The 19,176-nt window shown below is 53.6% G+C and overlaps 2 protein-coding genes and 1 long non-coding RNA gene across 7 annotated transcripts in view; 1 reads left to right on the top strand and 2 right to left on the bottom strand.

The window, feature by feature from the left end:
• Window positions 1-7,078, bottom strand: part of LOC119859353 (TRAF interacting protein) — an 85,055-nt gene extending 77,977 nt beyond the window's left edge. For 3 of the 4 annotated variants that reach the window (XR_006282595.1, XM_043518373.1, XM_043518372.1), the window contains exons 1-2: window positions 6,913-7,071; window positions 5,936-6,096 (exon numbers count right to left, since the gene is read on the bottom strand). Coding sequence is in view for 3 of the 4 variants with exons in the window: in XM_043518373.1 (XP_043374308.1) it covers window positions 5,936-6,033 (98 nt within the window). In the remaining variant the exon portion in view is untranslated. Of the gene's footprint in view, window positions 1-5,935; window positions 6,097-6,912 lie in introns of all 4 variants that reach the window. The other variant, XM_038411373.2, reaches the window with a different exon arrangement.
• Window positions 1-19,176, top strand: part of LOC122460949 — a 526,129-nt gene that overhangs the window by 259,912 nt on the left and 247,041 nt on the right. The gene's annotated exons all lie outside the window — the stretch shown is intronic.
• The window catches only part of CAMKV (CaM kinase like vesicle associated), a 47,906-nt gene continuing 39,282 nt past the window's right edge, over window positions 10,553-19,176 (bottom strand). Inside the window, exons 7-12 of one of the 2 annotated variants that reach the window (XR_006282596.1) lie at window positions 18,362-18,437; window positions 17,729-17,865; window positions 16,480-16,558; window positions 16,118-16,205; window positions 12,700-13,557; window positions 10,553-12,669 (exon numbers count right to left, since the gene is read on the bottom strand). Coding sequence is in view for 1 of the 2 variants with exons in the window: in XM_038411651.2 (XP_038267579.1) it covers window positions 13,303-13,557; window positions 16,118-16,205; window positions 16,480-16,558; window positions 17,729-17,865; window positions 18,362-18,437 (635 nt within the window). In the remaining variant the exon portion in view is untranslated. Of the gene's footprint in view, window positions 13,558-16,117; window positions 16,206-16,479; window positions 16,559-17,728; window positions 17,866-18,361; window positions 18,438-19,176 lie in introns of both variants that reach the window. The other variant, XM_038411651.2, reaches the window with a different exon arrangement.

Raw genomic sequence — 19,176 nt, 5'->3', positions numbered from 1 at the left:
ACATCAGAGTTCAAGAGCATTGCAAGTTTCAGCCCCATTTCACTCTAGCACATTCCTCCAACAAAGTGAAAGATCAATCAAGGAAGCCCAAGCACCACACCCTTAGCCAGAAGAAGGGTCACTGTGACAAGGAGGTTCAGGGGAGAGAGAGGGAATTGTGGAAGACAGAGAGAACAGACAAAACACAAAAGATGGAAGGAAGAAATGAGACAAGAAAGACGAACAGCAGAGGTGTTTTCTACAAGGAAAGGAAGCTGCTAAGAGGAAAGAGGATATTCAGTTACCAGAGTTATTTATTTGTCTGGCAGTCAAGAGAAACTCAGAAAATTGACTTCCCAAGGAAAATCATATGAGCCAACAAGTGACACTAGGCCCTGGTACAGAATCTTAGTTTGGGTCACCATGAAAAAAGCTTCTTTAACATATGGCTCAAGAGGGGAGAGCCTGTGGCATACAGACATATTTAGTGTGTTTGGCATTTCTCCATTTTAATGAAAAAATGAGTTTCAATTTAACATCACAGGGAAAAAAAGTATCTTGAAGTCTGTATATTGATGGGCCTAATCCACATTTCCTTTAGTCTCAGAGTGTTCCTATTTCCAAACTGATACTGGCTTACTGTAAGCTTGGAAAGTTAACTTCCGCTCTGCCTCAATTTCCTCATCACTAAAATGGGGAGGTGAGATATCTACCCACCTCACAGTGGCACTGCGGGACTTTAATATTCAAAAAGCACTCTGAGAGCCTTCAAGGATGCCATGTTACAAAATACAACAACATACATTAAGACAAATTAAGTACTTTTTATTACTTTTGAGTACGAGGCATGCAATCTGCCTATTCCAATCAGCACTAACTAGTCAAGAACCATGCAGGATTTCCCACATTGCTCAGTTTTGCATTGCATTGGCAGAACTGATCATAGGATGACTATGAGCTGCCAATGTGATATGGCTGTGAAAAAAGCTAATGCGGTTTTGGGATGCATCAGGAGAGGCATTTCCAGTAGGGATAAGGAGGTTTTAGTACCTTTATACAAGGCACTGGTGAGACCTCACCTAGAATAATACTGTGTGCAGTTCTGGTCTCCCATGTTTAAAAAGGATGAATTCAAACTGGAGCAGGTACAGAGAAGGGCTACTAGGATGATCCGAGGAATGGAAAACTTGTCTTATGAAAGGAGACTTAAGGAGCTTGGCTTGTTTAGCCTAACTAAAAGAAGGTTGAGGGGAGATATGATTGCTCTCTATAAATATATCAGAGGGATAAATACAGGAGAGGAAGAGGAATTATTTCAGCTCAGCACCAATGTGGACCCAAGAACAAATGGGTATAAACTGGCCACCAGGAAGTTTAGACTTGAAATCAGACAAAGGTTTCTAACCATCAGAGGAGTGAAGTTTTGGAATAGCCTTCCAAGGGAAGCAGTGGGGGCAAAAGATCTATCTAGCTTTAAGATTCTACTCGATAAGTTTATGGAGGAGATGGTATGATGGGATAATGGGATTTTGGTAATTAATTGATCTTTAATATTCAGGGTAAATAGGCCTAATCCCCTGAGATGGGATATTAGATGGATGGGATCTGAGTTACCCAGGAAAGAATTGTCTGTAGTATCTGGCTGGTGAATCTTGCCCATATGCTCAGGGTTTAGCTGATTGCCATATTTGGGGTCGGGAAGGAATTTTCCTCCAGGGCAGATTGGAGAGGCCCTGGAGGTTTTTCGCCTTCCACTGTAGCATGGGGCATGGTTGACTTGAAGGAGGCTTCTTTGCTCCTTGAAGTCTTTAAACCACGATTTGAGGACTTCAATAGCTCAGACATAGGTGAGGTTTTTCGTAGGAGAGGGTGGGTGAGATTCTGTGGCCTGCGCTGTGCAGGAGGTCGGACTAGATGATCAGAATGGTCCCTTCTGACCTTAGTATCTATGAATCTATGAACTGCACCCCCTTCCCCTACAACAGTCCTCAGCCCCACTACAAACTTTGCTTACAAGAAGTGGAAGGTTGGACATATGACCAGGGAAGAGTATAAAAATATTGCTCGGGCATGTAGGAAAGATATCAGGAGGGCCAAATCGCACCTGGAGCTGCAGCTAGCAAGAGATGTCAAGAGTAACAAGAAGGGTTTCTTCAGGTATGTTGGCAACAAGAAGAAAGCCAAGGAAAGTGTGGGCCCCTTACTGAATGAGGGAGGCAAGCTAGTGACAGAGGATGTGGAAAAAGCTAATGTACTCAATGCTTTTTTTGCCTCTGTTTTCACTAACAAGGTCAGCTCCCAGACTGCTGTGCTGGGCAACACAAAATGGGGAAGAGATGGCCAGCCCTCTGTAGAGATAGAGGTGGTTAGGGACTATTTAGAAAAGCTGGACGTGCACAAGTCCATGGGGCCGGACGAATTGCATCCGAGAGTGCTGAAGGAATTGGCGGCTGTGATTGCAGAGCCCTTGGCCATTATCTTTGAAAACTCGTGGCGAACGGGGGAAGTCCCGGATGACTGGAAAAAGGCTAATGTAGTGCCCATCTTTAAAAAAGGGAAGAAGGAGGATCCTGGGAACTACAGGCCGGTCAGCCTCACCTCAGTCCCTGGAAAAATCATGGAGCAGGTCCTCAAAGAATCAATCCTGAAGCACTTAGAGGAGAGGAAAGTGATCAGGAACAGTCAGCATGGATTCACCAAGGGAAGGTCATGCCTGACTAATCTAATCGCCTTTTATGATGAGATTACTGGTTCTGTGGATGAAGGGAAAGCAGTGGATGTATTGTTTCTTGACTTTAGCAAAGCTTTTGACACGGTCTCCCACAGCATTCTTGTCAGCAAGTTAAGGAAGTATGGGCTGGATGAATGCACTATAAGGTGGGTAGAAAGCTGGCTAGATTGTCGGGCTCAACGGGTAGTGATCAATGGCTCCATGTCTAGTTGGCAGCCGGTGTCAAGTGGAGTGCCCCAGGGGTCGGTCCTGGGGCCCGTTTTGTTCAATATCTTCATAAATGATCTGGAGGATGGTGTGGATTGCACTCTCAGCAAATTTGCGGATGATACTAAACTGGGAGGAGTGGTAGATACGCTGGAGGGGAGGGATAGGATACAGAAGGACCTAGACAAATTGGAGGATTGGGCCAAAAGAAATCTAATGAGGTTCAATAAGGATAAGTGCAGGGTCCTGCACTTAGGATGGAAGAATCCAATGCACCGCTACAGACTAGGGACCGAATGGCTCGGCAGCAGTTCTGCGGAAAAGGACCTAGGGGTGACAGTGGACGAGAAGCTGGATATGAGTCAGCAGTGTGCCCTTGTTGCCAAGAAGGCCAATGGCATTTTGGGATGTATAAGTAGGGGCATAGCGAGCAGATCGAGGGACGTGATCGTTCCCCTCTATTCGACACTGGTGAGGCCTCATCTGGAGTACTGTGTCCAGTTTTGGGCCCCACACTACAGGAAGGATGTGGATAAATTGGAAAGAGTACAACGAAGGGCAACAAAAATGATTAGGGGTCTAGAGCACATGACTTATGAGGAGAGGCTGAGGGAGCTGGGATTGTTTAGTCTGCAGAAGAGAAGAATGAGGGGGGATTTGATAGCTGCTTTCAACTACCTGAAAGGGGGTTTCAAAGAGGATGGCTCTAGACTGTTCTCAATGGTAGCAGATGACAGAACGAGGAGTAATGGTCTCAAGTTGCAATGGGGGAGGTTTAGATTGGATATTAGGAAAAACTTTTTCACTAAGAGGGTGGTGAAACACTGGAATGCGTTACCTAGGGAGGTGGTAGAATCTCCTTCCTTAGAGGTTTTTAAGGTCAGGCTTGACAAAGCCCTGGCTGGGATGATTTAACTGGGACTTGGTCCTGCTTTGAGCAGGGGGTTGGACTAGATGACCTTCTGGGGTCCCTTCCAACCCTGATATTCTATGATTCTATGAACTCTGCCAAAGCACTTCAATGCTGAGCTGCAGCCCCCCTGCAATTCCAGTGCTCCTAACACACAACTATACCAATGTAGCTCAATGCCAACCCACAGAACCTCCTGTTATTTTAGTTCTCCATCTCTCAGAAACAGAAAAAGCCCAACTTTTAGAAACATGCACTATGACGATAGCCAACTAACAATCTGTCAACCCATCCCTTCAAAAAGCAAGAAGAGTCAGCCAGGCACAAGGTGCATGGTTTTTAATAAAAAGAAAAGGAGTACTTGTGGCACCTTAGAGACTAACAAATTTATTAGAGCATAAGCTTTCGTGAGCTACAGCTCACTTCATCGGATGCATTTGGTGGAAAAAACAGAGGAGAGATTTATATACACACACACACAGAGAACATGAAACAATGGGTTTATCATACACACTGTAAGGAGAGTGATCACTTAAGATAAGCCATCACCAACAGCAGGGGGGGGAAGGAGGAAAACCTTTCATGGTGACAAGCAGGTAGGCTAATTCCAGCAGTTAACAAGAATATCAGAGGAACAGTGGGGGGTGGGGTGGGAGGGAGAAATACCATGGGGAAATAGTTTTACTTTGTGTAATGACTCATCCATTCCCAGTCTCTATTCAAGCCTAAGTTAATTGTATCCAGTTTGCAAATTAATTCCAATTCAGCAGTCTCTCGTTGGAGTCTGTTTTTGAAGCTTTTTTCACCTACTACAGGACAGGCCCAACAAAGAAAACAACAGAACGCCACTAGCCATCACCTTCAGCCCCCAACTAAAACCCCTCCAACGCATCATCAAGGATCTACAACCTATCCTGAAGGACGAGCCATCGCTCTCTCAGATCTTGGGAGACAGACCAGTCCTTGCTTACAGACAGCCCCCCAATCTGAAGCAAATACTCACCAGCAACCACACACCACACAACAGAACCACTAACCCAGGAACCTATCCTTGCAACAAAGCCCGTTGCCAACTCTGTCCACATATCTATTCAGGGGATACCATCATAGGGCCTAATCACATCAGCCACACCATCAGAGGCTCGTTCACCTGTGCATTTACCAATGTGATATATGCCATCATGTGCCAGCAATGCCCCTCTGCCATGTACATTGGCCAAACTGGACAGTCTCTACGTAAAAGAATGAATGGACACAAATCAGACGTCAAGAATTATAACATTCAAAAACCAGTTGGAGAACACTTCAATCTCTCTGGTCACTCGATCACAGACCTAAGAGTGGCTATACTTCAACAAAAAAGCTTCAAAAACAGACTCCAACGAGAGACTGCTGAATTGGAATTAATTTGCAAACTGGATACAATTAACTTAGGCTTGAATAGAGACTGGGAATGGATGAGTCATTACACAAAGTAAAACTATTTCCCCATGGTATTTCTCCCTCCCACCCCACCCCCCACTGTTCCTCTGATATTCTTGTTAACTGCTGGAATTAGCCTACCTGCTTGTCACCATGAAAGGTTTTCCTCCTTCCCCCCCCTGCTGTTGGTGATGGCTTATCTTAAGTGATCACTCTCCTTACAGTGTGTATGATAAACCCATTGTTTCATGTTCTCTGTGTGTGTGTATATAAATCTCTCCTCTGTTTTTTCCACCAAATGCATCCGATGAAGTGAGCTGTAGCTCACGAAAGCTTATGCTCTAATAAATTTGTTAGTCTCTAAGGTGCCACAAGTACTCCTTTTCTTTTTGCGAATACAGACTAACACGGCTGCTACTCTGAAACCTATGGTTTTTAATGTCTGTGTTCATCCTTACCCCCCTCAACTATAACATTTGCAAACAGCAGGATTGGAGAAGAGGAGGCTGAAGAGTTCAGAGACTGAAATGCAGAAAGACAAGAGATTATCACAAGAACAAAACACTGGAGATGCACTTCCTTTGTTTCGCTAGAGATACTCACATCATCATAAGACATATCAATTCAGCAGCTGAAGAAGATGCATGTTTTTACCACTACCTGTCATGCTGTTCATGTCTACTCACCACTCCTGATGGAAGGTGTGCCCGCAGTGGATAGCTGCCACATCCTTGTGATTGTCAAAGAAATCCGAGCAGATGGTACAGTGGGCACGGATAGGCATCCTCTATTGTTCCGACATCCAAGAGGCTGCCACAGCACAACCAGGGAAGCGCCTCTCCTTGGCCTATGCAAGGGGATATGAACACACCAGGCTCAGCGGGGCTGTCTCCCAAACGAACACCAAACAGCCTCACAAGCTTGGATCTTTGGCTGGCATAGGGGCCAGGCTGCTATACACAGGGCATAACCTGACATTTAGGATGGCACAGGAGGACCCACTATGAGCTGCAGGCAAGTCAGAGGGATGGCACAGAAGGCACTTTAGGGTATAATATGCAGGGCATGCTGCTATTCATGGTACTTATGGCCAGGCATGGGTGGGAATTAAGGAGATGTTGCCGTATATGGCACGGGTGTCAAACATACGGTCCCCAGGATACATCCAGCCCACACGACGTGTTTGTGGCCAGCACGATACACCCAGATGGGGCAGAATCTTGACTTTGCCCTAGTGGCTCTAGAGACTTGTCCCACCGGGAGCCACGTGCCCCCCCGCACTGCAGCCAGCCCGGAAGGGCGACGCTCGCTCCCAGGGCGAGCCGGGGTCCAAGCCCAGCGTCCCTTCGGGGTCACAGCAGCTGTCACGCTGGAGGTCGCAGCAGGGAACGAGCCGGGGACTCGCGCCGAGCACAGACTGGGGGCTGCCCGGGTCGGGGCCCGCCCGGCTGGGCGGACGCGCGGGTGTAGGCGGCGGCTCTCTCCGGGACAGGCCGCCGAGGAAACGGCGGGCAGCCCGAGCGGGGCACTCGGGCCATCTCCCGCCCGGCTCCCCGCTCTGACCCAGCTATCCCCCGCCCTCTGACGGTGGGGTCCTCGCGGGAGATGGGCTCGGTCGGGGCGGGCCCGGAGCGGGAGGTCGCCCCGGTTCGCATCGCGTTACCAGTTCAAATTTGGTTCATTCCGAGGTGGCTTCCGGCATGAGCCGGAAATAACGCACGCGGGAAAGGCGCGAAACCCGACCCGCCGCGCTACATGGCTGAGGAGGGGGCGGGGCCGGGGGCGGGGGCGGCTTCCTCTAGTTTCTCCCCCGCCCGGCCCCAGCCGGCTCCTTGGGGCGAGGCTAACGGGAGCGCGGGGTCTTAGCACCGCCCCCGGCAGACCGGCCGGAGCGCACAGCTGAGGCGTGGGGCGGGGGCTGCGCTCCGGCGCAGTGTGGACTGTTGTAAGGCAGGCTCATGGCGTGGGGCATGGGAGTTGGCGCAGGGCCTGCAGACTCAAGGGGCGGGGCCTGGGGATGAAACGCGGTTTGTCTCTTGTTAGGGGACTGGGTGCCGAGTCTCACCTTCCATTAAACAATCCTGTTTCCAGCCCACCACCTGGCAAATGTGACCTGAGTGTCATTGACACTGCCATGTGTGTCCAGGGCTGCAAAAAGCCCAACACTATAGCTCTGGGAGATGCGAGCTGCTCCATCCATCTTTGTGGGAGTGTTAAATCTGAAACCTAATGATGGTGTTTTGGGTATCAACTCCAACTGTCCCATTGCCAATCGTTATAGCAGGACCATCTAATCGTGCTCACAAGGAGTCCCCTGGCTTTGTGGGCACGTTAAGTCCCAGCTGACTCTTACCCACCAAAATCTCCAGCTACCCTGACACACCATTCAGCTCTCTTACATTTGTAATGATGTACTATTTGTTTAACAGACAGCTCCTGCTGTAGCATGCCGTCTCAAGCCTTGGGGGCTCTTGTCTCCTCAGATGCCAGGAGAACCCAACAAACCATCCCGCTTCCCACAGACCTTCCAATCAACCATCATAGGGACCAGTGCAAAGGATTCTGGGAAACATCTGAAACATCAGCTTGGGAGTGGCCGATGATTGGATCACGATCCTCCTTTTTGATCCTATTTCCTTGCCCGTTCACAAGGACAGTAGGCCCCATTGCATGATATCAGTGAGGGCTAGGGGATCTGCTCCTCATCCCTGGAGCATGCAGTGGCTATTAGGTGGGGTCCGCTCTCCAGGGCCACATCCTGGCCCAGGGCTGGGGGAAGAACGTCTGGGGAGTTGCTGTCATGCCATGGTGCTCTGAGGCTTGCTCCCAGCCATTTCCCAACCCCTTTTGGAGCAGACTGTGCTGCAGGCAGACAAGTGTAAGGCCATAGCAGCCAGAGGGGGTGCTGTGCCTGCCCACAGGACAGCAGAGATCAGATGAGCTGGATTGGGGGGGGGGGAATCCCCAAGACTCAATGATTAACCTCCTCTTGGCTGCACCTCTACCTACCTCACCCCTTGTTCCTTCCAGCCCCCAGAGCATCTGTGTCCCACCCACTCTTCCCCCAGCTCAGCTCTGAGGCACAGAGGCATGCATGGCGGCTGGTTGAGGGATCTGCTCCTGGCAGCAGCCTGGTGTGCGAAGTGGGCCCTAGAAGGACAGAGCTCATCGGCAGGGCAGACAAAGAGACAGAGCAGGTATGGTTGATGCTTTCTCGGTTTGTCCTCAGAAGGTCTTTATTCGCCAGTGGTACAGTGCAGCGATCACACAGGAGCTTCTGGGTGGTCGTAGTGGAAATAAAAGTTTTATAGATAGAACTCAACCCTACAAACATGCAGCTGCAAATCAAGGAGAAGGGGAAAGTAAAGCCGGAGTAGTGGGACTATAGCCCAGAAAGCCGCAGGCTGGGAGGACCCTGGGGCAGGCAGCTGTGGAGAAGGCCCCATTGATGGCAGGTCAACCCTGCAGGCCCGTCACAGCGGGACTCAGGCTTCCTTCCTGTGTTTAGTTTGGGGGAAGGGGACACAGGAGGCTGATGGGCCAGGCCAGACCCTGGGGGTACCTGAGGGGCTCTGGTCAAGTGAGCATAGCTCACAGAGCTCTCATCTGGTCTGTTCTCCCCTACCCTCCGAAGAACTGATAGCCAGTGCTGCAAGCACCCTGCACCTAGGAACAGGCAGGCAAATGCCTTCAAAAGACTACTTCTAGGCCGTTGAACTAGAGCATGGGGTGGGATTGTTCAGGCTCCCACAGCTGGGACCACATGGTGGAGTGGCATCTAACCAGCACCCAATGGCTCATTCACTAGAGCACTAGATAAGGCTGCACCCTAAACTGGGGCGGGGGTGGGACAGATCCTGATCCAAGCTCTAGACTGTGCATTCCACCAGAATGCAATATTTCTGGAGCACTCTATAGCCCAGGGCCGGGCAAAATTTTTGGCCTGATGGCCCCATCGGGGTTGCAAAATGGTATGGAGGGCCAGGTAGGGAAGCCTGGCCCCTGCCCCCATCTGCTCCCTCCCACTTCCTGCCCCCCTCAGACCTCCCAAGCCATCCAACCCCCCTGCTCCTTGTCCCGACTGCCCCCTCCCGGGACCCCTCCCACCCCTAACCGCCCCCCCCGGTCCCAATCCCCTCTGTTCCCTGTCCCCTGACTACCCCGACCCTTATCCACATCCCCGCACCCTGACAGGCCCCCGGGGACCCTTGTCCCGACCACCCTGTCCCGGGACCCCCGTCCCTAACTACCCCCCCAGGACCATACCCCTTATCCAACCCCCCCCTACTCCCTGTCCCTCCCCTCAGGATCCCCCAACCCCCTGGGACTCCCCCATCCAACCCCCCCCTGCTCCCGGTCTCCTGACCGCCCCCCCAACCGCCCCCCATCCCCTGACTGCCCCCCGGGACCTCCTGCCCCTTATCCAACCCCCTCCCCCCGCCCCCTTACCATGCCGCTCAGAGCGGCAGGACAGGCTTATTGGAAAGCCTGGGAGGTGGACAGGGGACAGCAGGGGAGGGGACAGGGACTAGCCTCCCCAGCTGGGAGCTCAGGGGCCAGGCAGGACTGCTGTAGTTTGCCCACCTCTGCTATAGCCCCTATAAGGTTTCACACTGGATACTCTAGAACCTCAACAGGGTGGTGGCAATCTAGATCACTTATTGGCAAGCATATGATGTGATCTAGGACAAGACTGTCACAAGTTGGATGCCTGAGATGCCCTAGAGCTGTCAGGAGCTCTCCTCTAGGATGATCTAGAACCTTCACAAGTGCAGAGTGCTCTAGAACATTTAGCTGTAAAACACATTTTTGCCAATGGGCAATGACTCAGGAAACAAGGAAAATCTTCTCGTGCTAGAGTAGGATCCCAGACTCTGCTTACTAGCAACTAAACCCAATCCCTTTCCACTGCCATATGCCCAAACAGCCCAGCACAAGGCAAGCCCAGAGTAAGTCTCCTTGGGCAGGGCTGGCTCCATGGGGTGGGCACTATAATGGGCCTGGAGACCGGAGCAGACCATGTGCTCCCCAAGAGGACAAAGCCCTCTGCTGCTACAGTTCTGCACAGGGTCAGCCTTATGGGTGGGCGCTGTGGGTGAAGGGCGGGGGGCGCCATGGGAAAGAGACAAGGAGTGGGGCAGGGCTGGGATGCAAGGCCACGGAAGGGAGCTCAGGGCAATGGGGGAGGAGCACAATCAGGGGTAGGAGCAGAAGAGTGGCTCAATAAGCCACATGCCAAACATCTTATCGCCTTGGATCCACTCTGTTCCAGAGGCCACATTTGTATCAGGCTATCCTGATTGAACCTTACTGTCCAATCAGTGCTCACCCCCACCCTAAAATGGTAAAATGTGCACTGCTAGCTGCTGATCCAGGGGCAATGGGGGGCTGGGGGAGGCAGAAGGGCTCTGGGAGGATGGGTTAGGGGCCTGAGGAGGCAGCAGGGACCAGGGTGCCAAAATACAAGTTCACCAGGGCACCATTTTCCCTAAGGCCAGCCCTAGTTCTGCAAACTGTCAGTTCAGGGTTGGGGCAAGGGAACACAACTCTGCAAGGGGCCACTGTCCAGCGCTACAGTCAGGAAAGCCCCGCTCGGACTGGATGGGCCCAAGCCTCGGCCTCCACAGTACAGAGCCTCTATGTGCCCCAGGTTAAGCCTCTTGGAGGAAACAAGACTACACAGTGCTGAACAGGGCACACGCGGGTCACTATGTATGCACATCCACACAACGAAAGTATATACGTATATACACCACTCCCACCCCCAGAGTCTCCATAAACACATCCAGCAGGGGCTTAATCTCATACGTCCAAAGCCGAGACCAGAGCTGTGCCATGTAAGTCTCACGCGCACACCATACTGCTCCCATAGACATGCTGTGTGCTGTCACACATGGGCTTCAAACACCACAATCAGCTTGGACAATGGCAAAGTTGTTCTTGTAGAAAGAGGCATAGGACAGTGCTTTGGCAATGAGTCAATCCCCAACCTCTCCCTGCTCCCCTTGTTCCGACAGGCCAACCCAAAGCTCCCGCACGCCTTTGGATCAGCACACACAGGGATTGGGGGCCAACTCTCAGCAGGGCTGCGGTTCTAGTCCCTGGCCATGCGGAGTTTGTGATGGCCACTGGACAGCTACAGAGGCACCTCTTGTGAGGGGTCTGCAGCCCCTCGGACATTCCCAGTAGCCCCCCGGACATTCCCAGCAGCCCCCTTGTTCCTCCCAGGGCTGCTCCAGTGGCCGTGATGCACAAATGGTGGGCTCCCCCACACATTGAGCCACCACAGGCATCCCTGGTGCCCACAGCTCCTGGCAGCAGGACCATTGCTGTCAGTGACACCAGTGAGCCTGTGGTGGCAGCAGAGATCAAAAGTGTCACGCTGGGAGGATGCCACTGTGAGTGAGTAGAGTCTGGTCTGTATCTGCCTTGGGTTCAGGCTCTAAAGCAGTGAAGCAGAGTGTAGGGCCCATGTGTCTCACCCCCACATGAATCCAGCCCCTTCTGGAGCCTGCTGTGGATGCAGACTAGGGAGATGCAGGACATCCCCAGTGCTTACTGGCCAGGATGACAGGTTTCAGAGTAGCAGCCGTGTTAGTCTGTATTTGCAAAAAGAAAAGGAGTACTTGTGGCACCTTAGAGACTAACAAATTTATTAGAGCATAAGCTTTTGTGAGCTACAGCTCACTTCATCGGATGCATCCGATGAAGTGAGCTGTAGCTCACGAAAGCTTATGCTCTAATAAATTTGTTAGTCTCTAAGGTGCCACAAGTACTTCTTTTCTTTTGGCCAGGGTGAGGCAGCGCTGGTGCTCAGGCGTCTCCCTCACCCATGGGGAGGAAAGCAGGTCTGCAGTCCATGGGGCCAGATGCCACCATTACAGCAGGGAGGAGGGACACCCAGGCCAATTGCTCTCTGTACATCACCCAAAGCTCCAAGCAAGCTCAGTGAAGGTGTTGAAGGACTGGACTGGGTTATCTAGGGAGGTGGTGGAATCTCCATCCTTAGAGGTTTTTAAGGTCTGTCTTGACAAAACCCTGACTGTGAAGATTTAGTTGGGGTTGGTCCTGCAGGGGGTTGGACTAGATGACCTCTCAAGGTCTCTTCCAACTCTAATCTTCTATGATTCAACAGGAACCTGTGGGCATGAGAGGGGGAGTCCCATTGGTACCAGCAATTGCATGGGAAGCTTTATTTAGGATCTAAGTGCAGCATCCCTGTCCTAGGCCACTTGAATCTCAAGCTCTCCCCACCTCCTTGTCATCCCACCCCTCCAGCCAGCTCAGCTCAGCTGCTGCTCTCCAGAATGGTGCTCAAATCCTTCCCTAAATGGCTCGGGTTTGCCTCTCTCCCCACTCCCAGGTGAATGCACCCAATAAACGCACACTTGTTCACCCATGGATACACATATGGACACACCTACCCACCCAGAGACCCATACACACACACCAATGTATAATCACAGACACCCAGACACACACTAATTCATATGGACACCCACACAAACACCCCATGTCTGGAGACACATACGCTGCAATGGACACACAGCACATACATGCAGCTGTATGTAAATGCACACACACACAAGTGCTGGGTATGGACTCAATTGGATCTGTGCCCAGGCTCCCAATTGGATCTGGAACTCAGGAGGGTAGTTGTGTTTGATCCTGATGTCCTGGCTTCCTCTCGCTTGGCCTAGTGATGGGGGATCAGGTAGGTCAGTGAGTGGGCAGACTCAGAGAGCAGCCTCCAGTGAGGAAAGGAAACCCACAAAGCCACCAAAGGAGACAGAGAAAAGAAAAGCAAAGGGAGAGAGAGAAAACTCCATGCAAGGGGCTCTGCTTCTGCCTCTGTCCAACTGGGCCTATTGGGTCGCTCCAGGCTCAGGAACATAGAAAATGGAAGCTCTCTGCAGTGGCCCAGCTGGGGATAGACAGAGTCAGACAGACAGACACATAGCAGAGACAGACAGAGAGCCAGGGAGGTTTGGATACCATGCCAGCGACTATGTACAATGAGAGATCCAGTACTTCCCCACCCCGTCCCTCCTGTTCAGCCGGTCTCCTCGGTCCAGGCCTCAGGGGTGGCACTGGGGGCAGTGGCTTCTTCTCCGTTACACGTAGTTGGGGCTCCCGCTGTTGGGGCAGTGCTGTCGGGTGCGGCGACGGCCACAGGCTGCATGGCGGTGGCGGGGACTTGCAAGGTGGCACTGTCCGGCATGGCGGCAGCTGGCAGAGTCGGCTTTGCCGGCTCAGCCTGCTCAGGTGCACGGAGCCGCTTCATGAGCGTGGTCACTCGCACGGCTTTCTGCAGGGAGGGGAGGAATCCCGTCGGTCACTACGGCATGGGTGGTCTTTCACCATTGCTGACTGGCCCTCTGCCCCCACACTGAGCTCCCACCTCCTCCTCCATCCTGCCCACTGCTCCGTGCCCCTCTGTCTGCCCCCAGCCTTCCCTGACCTGCAGCTCCCCAGACAAATGCAGCGTGCAGGGGTGAGAGCCAGACTGTATGACCAGTGACTCAGGGGATGGATACACCATGAGTGCTCCAGTGGTACAGCTGCAGCACCGCCACTGAGTGCCCTAGTGTAGACAAAAAGAAAAGGAGTACTTATGGCACCTTAGAGACTAACAAATTTTTAATAGATTTCCACTCCATACGGCTAAATTCAGTGCCTTGCATAATGACAGGTTTCAGCATAGCAGCTGTGTTAGTCTGTATTTGCAAAAAGAAAAGGAGTACTTGTGGCACCTTAGAGGCAAATTTGTTAGTCTCTAAGGTGCCACAAGTACTCCTTTTCTTTTTGCGAATACAGACTAACATGGCTGCTACTCTGAAACCTAGTGTAGACACTTCCTCCGTCGATGGAAAGGGTTCTTCCCTTGCTGCAGGGAACTAGCTTCCCCAGGCAGTGGTAGCCAGGTTAATGGAAGGGTCTACGCTGGGGGGTTGGGTAGGCTTAGCTACAGCCCTTGGAGGTGAATTTTTTCACACCTCTTAGCACTGCTACATTTTAAGTGTAGACCAGGTCTCAAAGGGAACAGACATTATGGGGATGCTACAGTTACCCCAGAATTATATGGTGTCATACTGCCTGTTTGCCTTGGGCTTGTATACAGCCGCCCATCACCACAGTACCGGGGCGCCAACCATGCAAATCAATAGCAACAGTGAAGCCCTTAGTGGACTTTGTGGAGCTCCTTTTGGGGTCAACGCTCTGCTTGGGGAGGTGCCCTAGGGTGAGCTGGCCCTTTAAGGAGGATAGGGCTCAGCTGGGCCAAACCTGGCTTGCCCTCCCAGGTGGAGGAGAGGTACAGGCCTGTGATCCAGGCAGACTAGAGAAGATCCCAAGGACAGCAGCCCTGGCCGGCCAGGGGTGAGTGGGAGCATAGGGAGTGGTTCTGAGATGGACACAGGGTAGTTTGGACTAAGGGGGTTGACAGCCCAGTTGTTAGGGCTTTGGATACCCTCAGCAGGGGGTGGGCACAGATTCTCCCTAGGCTGCTGCCTTGTGTGTGTGTGTGGGGGGGAGGTGCAGTGACCCCTGCTGTTAAGGGGACAATGGACAGACTCTGATTACCCCAGAAGGGGTAGCTCTTTCAGACTTCTCCAGAGGGTTAGGTCACTGCAATGATGGGCCAGCACTGGGAGTCAGTGACTGACTGAAACTCTAGAGAAACTGAGGCCGTGTCCAATGCTGGCTATGGCAGGACCTTGCTATCAGAGAGTTTGTGTGAGACAGGGATCTCAAATTCAAATCACCACAAGGGCCACATGAGAACTAGTACATTGGCCTGAGGGCCGACCACTGATACCCCTCCCGCCGCTGCCCCCGGCCCCGCTGCCACTCCACCCCTTCCATAAGGCCTCACCCCTGCCCCGCCTCTTCCCATCCCTTCCCTGCCCCCATTCCAACCCCTTCCCCAAAGTCCCCACCCCAACTCCGCCCCCTCCTTCCCCTATTCCAACCCCTTCCCCAAATCCCTGCCTCCTCCCCTGAGTGTGCGGGTCCCCGCTCCTCCCCCCTCCCTCCTGTAAAGTGCTAAGTGCCACCAAACAGCTGTTTGGCTGTTTTGGGAAGCACCTGGAGGAAGGCAGAGGAATTGGGATGCAGAGCGCTGAGGGGGGGAGACGGTGGACAAGGGGAACTTGGCGGCCGCAGGAAATAACTCTGCTGGTCGTATGTTTGAGACCCCTGATGTGAGACCTGAGCATTACAAAGCCAGGAAATACAGAGTGAAGATTAAACAAGAAAGAAACCCAATGGCAACTGGGTCTCGAAACGCCCAGTTCAAGCCCCCTCTGGCCATACTAATCCCCTGCCTTCCTCTGGGGCCCTTCACCTGACGGATCCCTTCCTGGCAGCTCCCCGGACAGTTGCAGCAGAGGGGCTGAGGCCGCAGCGGGAGCAGCTTTGCCTGCTGACAGGTGGTTTCCTAGCCCTGCCTGAGAGCAGGACACCAGAGATCTCCCTGTCTCGGTATTCACCTGGCCCTCCTGTCTTCTCTGCACCCGTCATTGTGAGATCCTCCCTCCACACCACACCCTGAAAATGCCTCAGCTCCCGGTTCCCCTGCCGTCACCTCTCTTGGGTGGAGACCCATGTTTCTCCCTTCTCACTGGGGCATTTCCAAGCTGTTTGACTGAGACCCAGGGTAGGTTCAGTGACTGGCCCAAGGAGTCGGTTGCTCAGCTGGGAACTGACTGCTGATCTGTGCAATCCCAGGCCAGTTCCCTACCCCCAGATCACCCTTCCTACCCTGACTGTGGAGAACATGGTGCAGGGGGAGGCTGAGATCTCCTATCTGCTCTGCTCAGGGCTCCCCACAGGTGGAAGCATCTGAGCATGGGGCGAGGGCTATGTACCTTCCACTTCGCTCTGGCAAAGTTCTTCTCAATTTGAGCGCAGACACCATCCTTGATGTTCTTATCGGAGGCGGCGTTGCCAGAAATCCTGGAAGCGGAAACACACGTCAATGACCAGCTGCCCTCCCAGCCCCATGCACCCACACTCTGCTTCCCCCCTTAAGCCTGGGAGCCCGTGGGGCGCTCCACCCACTCAGCCCTCACAACCTCCGCCTGCACCTGGCCCTTCCCCTGGCACCAGTAAGTGGAGCTGGGGTCTCATGTCCCTCCCAACTCTCACGATACTAGTCAGTGTCCCCTCCATCCCTCCAGGGTCCTCCTGCCAGAAGGCCCCTCACCTGGAGTCACCAGCGCTGCCTTACCACTCGTGGGAGATGGCTTCTTCAGCTGTGATCCTCTGGTCCTGGTCCACCTCCATCAGACGGGTCACCAGCTCCTTAGCTGCAGAGATAGCAAGTGGGAAGAAGGTGCTTAGTGCTCAGGCCGGGCATGTGCTGGGGCACGGCTCGAAAGGGGATGGTGGTAGTGGACGCTCAAGCTCCCTGTTCTCATCCGAAGAGGAGGTGGGTCTGGCAGGGAATGGAGAGGAACGAAGGAGCCCAAAGCCCTCTGTGGCTAGCGGTTCTGCTGGAGGAAAGGGTGGCAGGGGGCTCTACCAACCGGTCACCAGGAAAGATCTGTGCAGGGCAGGGAGCATGCGCCTGCCATTGCTGGTCACTGCTTTCCCCAGGGACCAGGCTTGCACAGGCTGCTCAGACAGCTCTTATCTGATTCCTCTCCCACTGGGCAGCCTGGGATGGGGACTGGGCCTTCACTCCTGGAGCAGGCCCCATCCCGCTGTGCCCTGCATCCGCCCCCCCACCCCTCCACTCCAGGGACAGCACTCCCTGTACAGTCACTAACCCCCACGGGTCTGGCTGAGGAGGGGGAGGGGATGGTGTCCCCATAGAACAGGACTGGCGGGGGCGGGATGAGGATGGAGTTAGGACCCCGTAGAAGAGGGCTGGCCAGGAAGAGGACGGGATTGGGGTTCCACAGAACAGGACTGGTGGGGGTGGGATGATGACAGGGTTGCAGTTCCTGTAGAACAGGGCTGGCGGGGGCAGGACGCAGATGTGGTTATGGTCCCACAGAACAGCACTGGTGTGGGATGTGGAATGAGGATGGCGTTGGGGTGCCATATAACAGGGCTGATGGGGGCGGGATGAGGATGGGGTTGGCTGGCGTTCCACAGAACAGGACTGGTGGGGGGGGCTTTCGAGGATGGGGTTAGGATCCTGTAGAAGAGCACTGGTGGGGGTGGGTCAAGGATGAGTTGCAATTCTGTAGAACAGGGCGGGGTCGGGGTGGGAGGGGAGGTGACGAGGACTGGGTTGGGGTTGCCATAGAGCAGGACTGGCAGGAACGGTTGTTTTCCTCTCTCCCACTGAGTGGTCTGTCAAGGGATGGTAGGAGTGTATGGGGTCCCTGCAGTGGGGGCGAAGCTCGCCTACATGGGCTCCTCCGTTCCATTGGCTCTCAGGGCTGGGTTTGCGAGTGGGACTCTGAGCGAGCATCACGCAGGTTCTGGAGCCAGGTGCCTAGCAGTGCCCTCAGGCGAGCGAGCCTCACCCGCCTGGGAGATCTCATCCCAGTAAGGCGGGTCAAATTCATAGTCCCCGGCCAGGATCTTGCGGAAGAGATTCTTATCATGGTTCTCGTAGTCGTCCTCTTCCACCTCCTCATAAAAGGGTGGGTTCCCCGACAGCCTGCATGGGGCGAGAACGTCGGGGCGGTGAACATGCCTGGCCTGACCCAGCACTCACTACACCTTGGCTCCATTTACCCCATCACTGCCCCTTGGTCTCAAGCCCCCTTCCCTGGGGCCCTTCCAGCTCCCCTCCCTGGGATCTGGGGGTGGTCTCTGGCCCCCTTCCCCAGAACCCCTTTGGTCTCTAGCCCTCTTCCCTGGGTCCAGGTTGTTGACTCACTCTCTCAGGTAGTTTCCTGGATGTGGTCTCTGGCTGTCACCTCTGCACCATGTCCTTGACTCTACAGCCCAGTCCATCATCCCTGTCCCCCCAATATCAGCTTCCTGGCCCAGCCTCTGTCTCCACCCAATACTCATCTCTCCAACTACCATCCCCTCCACAAGCCTAACTTCTGCTCCCTGGCCCAGTCTCTGGCTGGCCCCATCCTCAGCTAGCCTGCAAGCCAGGCTCAGAACTCCAGGACCCCAGTCTGTGTTCCCCTCCCCATACTTACAAGATGTACATGATGACACCGATAGCCCAGCAGTCCACAGGCCTTCCATACCGCTGGCGTCCCACCACCTCTGGAGCTGCAACGGCCCAACAGCAAGGTGAGCCCCATGCCCAGGCAGTGGCAGGAGCTCCGTCTTGGGCTCTCCACAGGCCCCGGTGCCCTGTGCAGAGCTGCTGGCGGGTGCTCAGCCCATTACACACAGCAGCCCCCACCTTGGACATTCCCATGTCAGCAGTGGTGCAAGGGCCAGTCAGGATCTGGCTAGTTAGGGCTACTTCTCATTTCCCTGCTCCCTTCCACCTGCCATTTTGGGCCTCACCTTGGGCATGTCTGCACTGCAGCTGGCAGCAAGCTTCCTGGCCCTGGAAGATTCTCTCTGGCTGTGAGGCTGTGCTGGACTCCCCCTCTGTGGGCTAGCATGGACACCCAGCCTCAGCTCCCGGTTCCCCTGCCATCACCTCTCTTGGGTGGAGACCCATGTTTCTCCCTTCTCACTGGGGCATTTCCAAGCTGTTTGACTCTCTGCCTACATTGTGTCCTCCCCAGAAAAAGACAGGCTGCCTTAGCAGGCCTGCCTCACTCCTCTCCCCAAGCTGGTACACAGTATAACTGCCATGGTGATGGTACCGCCTGGCCCTTGTGAAGCAAACCCATTGATTATTGAGGGAAAAGCACCACAGAGAGGAAAAGAACCTACACGCGAGCTACTAAGCTTACCAGCGGTCCACCAGCTCCAGCATGGGCTTGGGCAGGTGAGCGGCCCTTCGAACGCCATCATGGAATTTTCTTGTGCTTTCCAGTTCATAACACCCTTT

Source organism: Dermochelys coriacea, chromosome 7 (assembly GCF_009764565.3).
Source record: "Dermochelys coriacea isolate rDerCor1 chromosome 7, rDerCor1.pri.v4, whole genome shotgun sequence".
Classification (NCBI taxonomy): Eukaryota; Metazoa; Chordata; order Testudines; family Dermochelyidae; genus Dermochelys; species Dermochelys coriacea.
Note: the sequence above shows the minus strand (reverse complement) of the source record. Positions and strands in the feature narration are given on the sequence as shown.